Source organism: Capricornis sumatraensis, chromosome 1 (assembly GCF_032405125.1).
Source record: "Capricornis sumatraensis isolate serow.1 chromosome 1, serow.2, whole genome shotgun sequence".
Lineage (NCBI taxonomy): Eukaryota > Metazoa > Chordata > Mammalia > Artiodactyla > Bovidae > Capricornis > Capricornis sumatraensis.
This window is the reverse complement of record NC_091069.1, coordinates 18,851,522-18,861,120: the sequence shown is the minus strand read 5'-3', so window position 1 is coordinate 18,861,120 and position 9,599 is coordinate 18,851,522. Positions and strand designations below refer to the sequence as shown.

The 9,599-nt window shown below is 45.5% G+C and overlaps 1 protein-coding gene across 1 annotated transcript in view; it reads left to right on the top strand.

The window, feature by feature from the left end:
* The first annotated feature begins 432 nt into the window (after positions 1 to 432).
* The window catches only part of ADAM17 (ADAM metallopeptidase domain 17), a 43,066-nt gene continuing 33,899 nt past the window's right edge, over positions 433 to 9,599 (top strand). Inside the window, exon 1 of the mRNA XM_068979041.1 lies at positions 433 to 557. Within this exon, the coding sequence (XP_068835142.1) occupies positions 467 to 557 (91 nt within the window). The 5' untranslated portion in view covers positions 433 to 466. The remainder of the gene's footprint in view (positions 558 to 9,599) is intronic.

Below are 9,599 nucleotides of genomic sequence, written 5' to 3'. Positions count from 1 at the left end.
GGCCCATTCGTGAGCTACCCCATCCCTGGCGGGGGTCATCCGGGGACAGAGGGGAGGCCCCACTGGGTCGAGTCAGGACGTCGCACCGCCCGTCAGAGGCGGCGCCGGAAAAACCCTCGACGGGACTGGGTGGGGGCGGGAAGACGGCGGCGCGCCGGCGCGGGGCGGAGCGAGCGCGGGGCTCCCGGCATGCCGCGAGTGGCGCCGGGCTTCCGGCTGTGGGCGGTGCGGGGGTCGGCGGCGGCCGGAAGCAGGCTGCGCCAGCCTCTGGGAACTCTGCTTGCACTTCCTGGGGGCCTCTAGCCGGGCTCAGGAGTCTTCCGGTAGGCGGCGCGGGAGGAATAAGAAGCTTGAAGGGCCGGCCCGGGCGGATCCCCTCATCTCCCAATGTGAGCGGCGTCCCTAGCCCCCCCTTCAGGCGAAGGCTGCCCCCCAGAGAGGTGGAGCCGGTGGCCGGGCCGGGACCATGAGGCACCGTGTCCTCCTGCTGACCAGCTTGGTTCATCTGGTGCTGGCGCCGCGACCTCCAGACGAGCGGGGCTCCCCGCGGCGATTCGGTAAGGACCCTGGGGAGTTGGCTCCGGGTGCCTGGGGCGCGCAGCTTTTAGGGGGAAGAGCAGGCGAGCGGGATCTCTCAGGTGTTTGGAGGCAGGGTGTTGGACGACGGTGGCGCGTCCCGAAGTTTTCGGTGTAGGAAGGGGGTGTGGCTCTCGGAGTCGGGGAAGTAAAGGAGCTGGGCTTGTCTCTCTGAATGGGAAAGGGGTCCTGGGGTCGGGTGGGGGGCCTCCGGTTAGTGACTGAGGGCCTGGGAGCGGTCTGCCCCTCGAGTTTGTGTTTGGGCGTGTGTTCCGGAAAGCGGTAAGGCAGGGAGAGGTGACGGCTCGTCTTCGGAGAGGGAGATGTGGTCCCGGTCCTGCCCCGCTAACAAAGCTACATTTTGTTCTTAGCAAAGGCAGGATTCTGGAGGAGGATAGGAAGGCCCCAGAGCTCCCCATCTCTTCCACGGCTCTAAGGAAGCGAACTAGATTTTCTGCCTAGAAGGTCCTTAGGCTGTAATCTGGTTGGAAGGCGGGTGACTGGGGAATTCTTGGAGTTGCATTTTGCGAACATAAGCGTGGTGTAGTTATTTAAAATGTAGCTGCTTGTTGGAGGTTCTTAAACCTGCCAGGTCAGCTCGTGATGCCATTTACTGTGAATGCCTGCCTTGTCATTTTAAACAAAAATGATCAGGGACCCCCAATTTGATTAGTTTTGAGGATAGAAGTAGAGAGTTATTTAGATTTTCTGAAGAGTTTGGATTTTAAAGGACTAATATTGAGAGATGTGAAATTTGGTGGAAGTTTTTGAAAACTTACAGTGACCGTTAGGGTTCTCTATCTGTTAAAAGTTAACATGTAAGAGAGTTTGGTTAATTAGTAATAAGTATGAAATTGTATTTTCCCACTGTGAGAAGCTCTAGCCTCGGTGATTTTTCGTGGTTGGTTTCCAAATCTCACCATGATGCCATGTAATATAATATTGTGCAGACTGAGATACTGTGTAGATTTTTTTATGGCCAGTAAAAAATTTTCATTACTTTACCCGGCAATTCTTTTTTCTTATTAAATGGACAAAAACCGTATTTGATGGAAAGTATTAAAGATGTTGTGTTCTCACCTGAACTACTGCTTTGTGGTTATCTCAAATTGAAAATGAGCTGCAGGTGATTAGTTTAATGAACGGCTAGGGAGAACCTGGTAGGAAGTGCTGAGATGCGGTAAGTTAATACAGATTGAAGGACAGTGGTAAGTTAGGGGTGGTCAGGATGGAGAAAGAAGGTAAGGATCCACTTCATAAGAAAAAAGAAAGGGAAAGTGAAAGGTGCTTAGTTGTGTCAGACTCTTTGACCCCATGGAGTAGTAGTCTGTGTACTTCTCCAGGCCAGAATACTGGAGTGGGTAGCCTTTCGCGTCTCCAGGGGGCTTCCCAACCCAGGGATTGAACCCAGGTCTCCTGCAGTGCAGGCAGATTCTTTACTAGCTGAGCTACCAGAGAAGCCCTAATATTAAAAAAAGAAGATATAGATAGTGCAGGTACTATGTGCATTCCTAGGATTCGTGCTACTTAATGTTTCCCACTTGAGAACAAGAGAATAACAAAACTGAAATGCAAATATTTGTACCACTAATACAACTTTCAGTTTTGTTATCATTCTCTTGTTCACAAGTGGGAATCCTAGGAATGCACATAGTACCTGTACTATCTGTGTTTTCTTCTAAGAAAACCTTGCTTTCTAGGTCTATTCTCAGGAACAGTCACAAATCTTAAGGGTTTGTTTGTTTTTGTTTTTTGACCATGTGTTTTTATTTGCAAAATGCAGACAGTTGGTGCCAGAGAAATGCACAGAGTTAGCCATTTATTCACTGCATGTTTGAAGAACACATACTGTATGCAGGTAATATGTGTGACATTGAAAGTATAATGATCAGACAAATCCATCTTCAAAAAGCTTTTGGTATAGTGGAATAGAGAGATCTAAGCAGAAAATGCTAGAAGAGTATGAAGGAGACTGTTAGAAGACATTATGGCAGGGAATTATTGTCATCAGGTGGTACTGAAACTAGCTGGGGAAGGCTAGTGAAGGCTCCCTGAAGTAGGTGATGATATTGAGCCCGGCTGTAAGGTTAAGTAGCTGAAAAGAGAAAACAAGGACGTTCCTGATAGAGGCATTTAGTGTTAGAATTGAAATGAAACTTGGAGATCATGTCTAGTTTTTTAAATAAAGTGGCAAGAAAGATGAGTCTCAGAAAAGTGTAGTGACCTGTCAGGTTCGTACCATTAATGATAAATATATGCCAATAAATACATGCCTTGTGGGTATTTTTCCTTTTGAAAAATGTTTGTGTGTGCGTTTGTGTGTGTGTTTGATGGCTTTGAATGTAACTTGTTGCTTAACCCTGCCCCAGCATTTAGATTGAATTGGTCAAGGCCAATGAGTAATTTCATAGTTAAAGAATGTGGTTTATTGTTTAACAGCCTTCTTATCCTATAAATGTTACCATATATAACCACAGTACTAAATATTAATTAGGGGTTTGACAACATTTTCTGAAGAATACATATATATAATAGAATCCTGGCTTTTGGAGTACTGCATAGACCATGGAAAATGATTTCAGTTGAACTGTTACGAATTGCATAATTTAGGAAATTTATGAGTCATGTGAGCCTAGTCATAGTATCTTGTTGAGGTTGCAGCTGGGGTATATAAGTCTCACTTTGATTTCAAAAGTTTTCTCTGTGTAACATTTAATAAAAGAGAATATAGTGGGTGGAAAGGAAAAAATACTGTCACAGATGAGGGGGGAAAGTTTGTATCTGAAATGTGTAGCCTGAGGTAATTACTGTGGGGATTCTCCACTTTGCAGTGCTCATTTCTCATTATTGATGGTATCATTCTGCTCAGTATTTTGACATCTGACTTCCTCTTTTGATGTAAATTTTGCTTACAGGATGGATTCTATTGAAACTGAAACAACTTGCCCACCCCATTTTACTTCAAGAGAAATTTAATGCAGCTCTGCTGTGTACTAGTGAAAGAGATAAACTATTTCTAAAATAGAATGAAGAGTTAAGCAGAGAGTCAGGGTAGGGAAACTGGAGAATGCCTTTTGGCCTTCATGGGGTTTTCCAGAACATTAAGCGTAGGTGTCTTTCAAGGCCCAGTTGGCTGAATGTCGGTTACTTCACCGTTTTGTATTTGTGAGAGGTGGTGAGTGTTTTCTGTTGGAAGTATAATTTGAAGAGTCAGAAGATTGGGAGGGAGGGAGGAAAGGACAGGAAAAGTCTTCACAGGGAAACCTTCATAGAGGTTGGAGAAGGAAATGGCAACCCACTCCAGTATTCTTGCTTGGAAAATCCCATGGATGGAGGAGCCTGGTAGGCTACACTCTCCATGGGGCCGCAGAGAGTCGGAGATGACTTCACTTTCATAGAGGTAGCGAGGTGAAATGAAGTGCATTCTCATATGTCCCTTAGTCTTAAAGTGAGCCAAGGAGCTGGGTATCTCCTCCCCTACGTCCCTCTTGTGGTGGTGTTTTTTATTTTCCTGCCTTTTAATAAGAGTTGTTGTTGTTGTTCAGTTGCTAAGTTGTGTCTGACTTTTTGTAACCCCATGAACTGCATGCAGTACACTAGGTTTTTCCTGTCCTTCACTCTCTCCCAGAGTTTGCTCAAGCTCAGTATCCGTTGAGTTGATGATGCCGTCCAACCATCTCATCCTCTGTTGCCCCCTTCTCTTCTTGCCCTCGTTTCTAGCATCAGGATCTTTTCCTGTGAGTTGGCTCTTCACATCAGGTGGCCAGAGCATTGGAGCTTCAGAATCAGTCCTTCCAGTGAATATTTAGGGTAGATCTCCTTGAGAATTGACTGGTTTGATCTCCTTGCAGTCCTTGGGACTCTGAAGAGTCTTCTCCAACACCACAGTTCAAAAGTATCAATTCTTCAGTGCTCAGCCTCCTTTTGGTTCAACTCTTACATCCATACCCGACTACTGGAGAAATCATAGCTTTGACTAGCCGGACCTTTGTTGGCAAAATGATATCTCTGCTTTTTAATACACTGTTTAGGTTTGTCATAGCTTTTCTTCCAAGAAACAAGCGTCTTTTAATTTCATGGCTGCAGTCATCATCCACAGTGATTTTGGAACCCAAGAAAATAAAATCTGCTACTGTTTCCCACTTTTTCCCCATCTGTTTGCCATGAAGTGATGGGACCAGATGCCATGATTTTAGAATAAGAGTTGTAAGCTTTGACCGTCTCTTCTGCTACTCTAGTTTCACTTACCATTTGACTGTTCTGATAACTACCAAATATAGATCTCTGACCTAGGCTTGTTCTCTGAAGCTCCGCTCTCGTGTATCCATCTCAGTATTCACAGATACTTCAAATGTCCACTTACTTCACATGTCCAAAATTTCTTATCTATTTGATTAGAAGAATGTAAATAGGAGACAAGATTTAATCCAGGAATAGGCAGCAATGTTGCAAACTGTGGAAGTAATCTCATTTCTTAACCTGAATTTGCATCCATTTCAGCTGCAGAGAGCCTTATGGGATCAATCCAGGGTTTTTTCAAGGTTCCCTTAGGCTGGGGCTTTTCTGGTGGCTCAGACAGTAAAGAATCCAAGTACGATGTGGGAGACCTGGGTTTGGGAATACCCTGGATCGGGAAGATCCCCTGGGGAAGGGAATGGCTGCACACTCCACTATTCTTGCCTGGAGAATCCCACGGACCTGGAGCCTGTGGGGTCACAAAGAGTTGAATAGGACTGAGCGACTAAGCACACATTGAGCTAGGCTTACTTTCCCTTTGGCTCAGTTTCCCTTTGACTGGTCTTGCTGGAGAGTTTTGGCCCAGGTTTAGTCCCAGCCAAGTTGAAGGGCTCTTGATAAGGAGTTATTTGAGGCAGCTCACCCTTCATCCTGCCTAACTGGTATAAACCCATAAAATGAAGTTTTTAGTTCCCAGTCTTTGGGGCCCACCGCCTCACAGACAGCCCATTTCTTCTTTTCTTATCCCTTAGTCCAGGGAGGGATTCTCCCATGCCTAGGGCTCGTTGCAACTTGACCAGGCCTTTCCCTTGTCCTGCATATTTGGAGGAGTACTAAAGAGCAGTCACGTCTCCTGTGTCTTCTGCACAAGCGAAATACACACTTGACTGCAGCCCTGACTTTACCTTTCCCACTTGTGCGAGAAGTGGGGACGTGACTCTGGTTGTGTCTTTTGGAGGAACTCTTCATACTCTGTGCAGCAGAGTCGTGGAGAGTGAGCAGAGTACTCCAGCAGCGCTGCATGACAACCGTAAGCTGAATTCCAGGAAGAGGTGGCTGATTGCAAAAAGAAAAGAGAAATCAAGTAAAAAGTTCACAAATGTTTTCAGATTCTTCCAACACTTCATTATTTAAAAATCAGTTTTAATAAGAGACTCACAGACTTAGAAAATGAACTTTACGGTTGCCAGGGGGAAGGGATAGTCAGGGACTTTGGGAAGGTTTTCTATACACTGCTATACTTAAAATGGATAACCAACAAAGACCTATTGTGTTGCACATGGAACTCTGTTCATTGTTATATGCCAGCCTGGATGGGAGTGGGGTTTGGGGGAGAACGGATACATGTATATGTATGGCTGAGTCCCCTTGCTGTTCACCTGACTACCACAACATTGTTAATCAGCTATACCCCAAAACAAAATGTTTATGATGTTAAAAAAATTTTTTTTCCAAAAGTCAGTTTTACTTTAAAAACTTGACTCTGGACATGATGAATGAAGTAAGGGTATATTTTATGTCATTGTACCAAAGTCAGTGGCCATAAAAGCATATCCTGAAGATACAACAGTTCAGGTTTGAGGGAAAGGTGGAGTGGAAGGTTTATCAAACCTGTGGGCCACTCCATTTCTGGATCCAAAAAGCTGGTTTGTTGCAGACCTGAAGGTGCAGATTTCTCTGTATCCTTTGAGAACGTAAAGAAGGAAGTATCAGCTGTTTTTTTATCACTGATAATTGATTTTGAACATCATAGACTAACAGATTTACTCTTTCTCTGCCTAAAATCACTGAATTTTCAGTGATGCAACTGCAAACATATGATGACTTAATGCAAAAAAGTTCTGTGTAAATGAATAATGGCAGACTGTATGTAAAGGAACAAGGTGTAGAACTTCAGAATCCTTCAGCATCCACTTGTCCCCTTATGTCAGCCTGTTAAAAACAAAACTCAGCCAAGTAAATATGAAGATCTAATTGGCTTGACGAGGCACTTTATGCATTGGGCAGCATGCCTGCCAGCAGCTAGAAGGGTTCTCTGAGGGTTTGTACCAAATGGAAGCTTTGGATAGAAAGAAGGGTGGGACACGGGCTCTGTGAGTGAAAGGAAAGGGTAGTTTTTAGGCCAAGACATCATCTTTTTAGGGGGAAAGGGAACTGGCAAGGATTTTATCATATGGAATATCTCTTCTTCCTCTGTGGGATGAAGGGGCCCTTGTGATGGATTACCTCCTTGGTGGTGACCAGGCAATTCCAAACTTGTTGCTTAAGATTACTTTGCTGGTGAAGATTGAAACTACAGTTAAGTTAGGTATTAAGCCTGATTTGGTATCATAGACTTGTGTTTTCTTTTTAACAAATCCCTTCCCCAAACCTGCTCCCAGTTGTGTTTTCTTGTAATCTCAGTGATTATGGTGCCACTGTCTACCCAGATATCCAAGTGAGAAGCTTGAGGGTCAGCAAGTGATCTCTGCCCGGATTGCTCAACAGCTTACTAGCTGATTTCCCAGACTGCAGGTTTGTCCTCCTCTAGCCCCTTCAGGGTTTCCCTGGTGGCTCAGGGAATCTGAGTCTCAGGGAATTAAAGAATCTGCCTGCAATGTGGGAGACCTGGGTTTGATCCCTGGGTTGGGAAGATCCCCTGGAGAAGGGAAAGGCTACCCACTCCGGTGTTCTGGCCTGGAGAAGTCCATGGACTGTACAGTCTGTGGGTTCGCAGAGAGTCACTGCAGTTGTTGTTGAACCCAGGTTCATGTGCCTGACGCACAGTGAGGCCCAACAAATGGAAATGTCTGAGTTTGAAGCTGAAAAAGGTTTATTGATTGGGAGGGCGCCAGTGGAGAAGGTGGGAGATGTAGACTTGTCTCAGATCCATCTTCCTGGCTGCCCGTGGTTTTTAAAGGTAACATTTGGGGTGAGTGTTGCAGGGAGCATGACCTTCCAGTTGGTTTGTGGTGAGGCAACAGGGTGGTGTTTCATGAGTCTTGATCTTCAACCTTCTGGTTCCAACCAGTTGGGTCTGTGTTCTGGTGGTCAGCTTGTCACCATCCTCCACCTCGGGGCGGGGTGGGGGGAGGGGTCCTAGTTCGTGCAGAACTACTCAGAGGTTTGTGTCATTAGGTTCTGTATATCCCTGGAGGAGGAACTTGGACTCGATTGTTTCTTGACTGCTTTTTCTTTGTTTCTGTAGTCCCTCACTTCTCTAATTAGCAATTGCCTGAATCTGCCCTTTGGAACTCGGGGAATGCTTGGGAGGCTAAAGCCTTTTCTACAAACAAGCAACAGGAGACAGAAAGGCTTTTGTACCTGGGAGGGTCCTGCTTGGTTTCAGTCCCAAGTTTTGGATAGAGAGGTTAAGTTTTGGATAGAGATGTTGATCATAAGCTCAGCAGGAGAACTTTGTTTTAGGGGATTTGGTTTCACAGTCAGGGTGAAATTTCCAATTGATACCTGTTGCCCTTGTCCGAAGTCCTGCATCCTTAATTCAGTTCCCTGACCAGACCTCTGCTTGCCTCTCCAGCCTCCCACCTGTTCATATTCTCCCTGCCATCCTGCCCTGCAGCCTCCCTGGCTTGCTTTCAGTTCTGAGTGTATTTCTTGTGGACCTCAGCGTAGATACGCCCTCACTGAGAACCCTGTCCATTTCTTCTCTTGGCCGCCTCCTCATCCTTTTGGTTTTAACTTCACTGCTGTTCTCTGGGGAAGCATCCATGGCTTGCCACACAGGTCATGCTCCCTCTGTGTCCTTCTATAACTTCTTGCAGTTTCCTCTCCCTAGACTTGTGAAGTACTGTATCGTAATTTTTTGGGGGGGGTGGGTGGGTGGGTGGGGGAGTATCATGCTCTTTCTCCCAAAGTCACAATATTGGAAATATATCTTCTTTCTCTCCATTAATATCCTTAGTGCTTGGAAGATGGTTGGTTTTCAGCAAATATTTGTTGAGTAAATGAGTAGGTGGGGTCTGGTGGAAAGGGGAAGAATATGTGCAGGATGTGTTTGTAAGAAAGGGGTGGGGGTGGAAGGCCTTAAAAAGCAGTGAGTAAGAGTCGGGTCCCTAAGGAGGACTAGGCAGAAGAGGCCAAGTGAGGGAAACTAACACGTGGCGGTGGAGAGCTGAGAGGTTTGGGAGGAGATCCTAAATGATACGGTGCTCTTGAACAGCGCACTGTATTGTTGTTGTCGAGTCCCTAAGTCGTGTCCGACTCTCTGCGACTCCATGGACTGTAGCCCGCCAGGCTCCTCTGTCCTTGGAATTTTCCAGGCAAGAATGCTGGAGTGGGTTGTCATTTCCTTCTCCAGGGGATTGGATCCTCCCGATCAAATCGAAGTCTCCCTCATTGGCAGACAGATTCTTTACCACTGAGCCAGCAGGGAAGCCCAGTAAACTGTATTACTACACTATAAATTGTATGCTGTACTCTTTTAAATAGTGTCTTTTTCTAATTTGTGTTTGTAGCAGCTGAAATGAGAAAAGCTTGGTTGTTCAGGGTGATTGCTGGAGCAACTTGTAGGAAGCGCGGAAAGTGTTCTCATGTGGCGGGTGCTGGGCAGCCATTGTGGAGTTTCTGAAAGAGAGAACATGAAGGCACCCTGAGCTGATAAGATAGTTCTCTTAGCATTGTCTGGCATTGACTGTCGTAAACTCTACTGCAGGAAGTTACCTGTTTTATATTTAAGTTTTTGGAGATTTTTGGATTTGGATGGGGGAAATAGAAATTCTTTTGAAAAAGCCATGGAAAATTGGATCACCAATAGTTGGTGAAGTGCAGTGAAATATTGAGCATCTGAG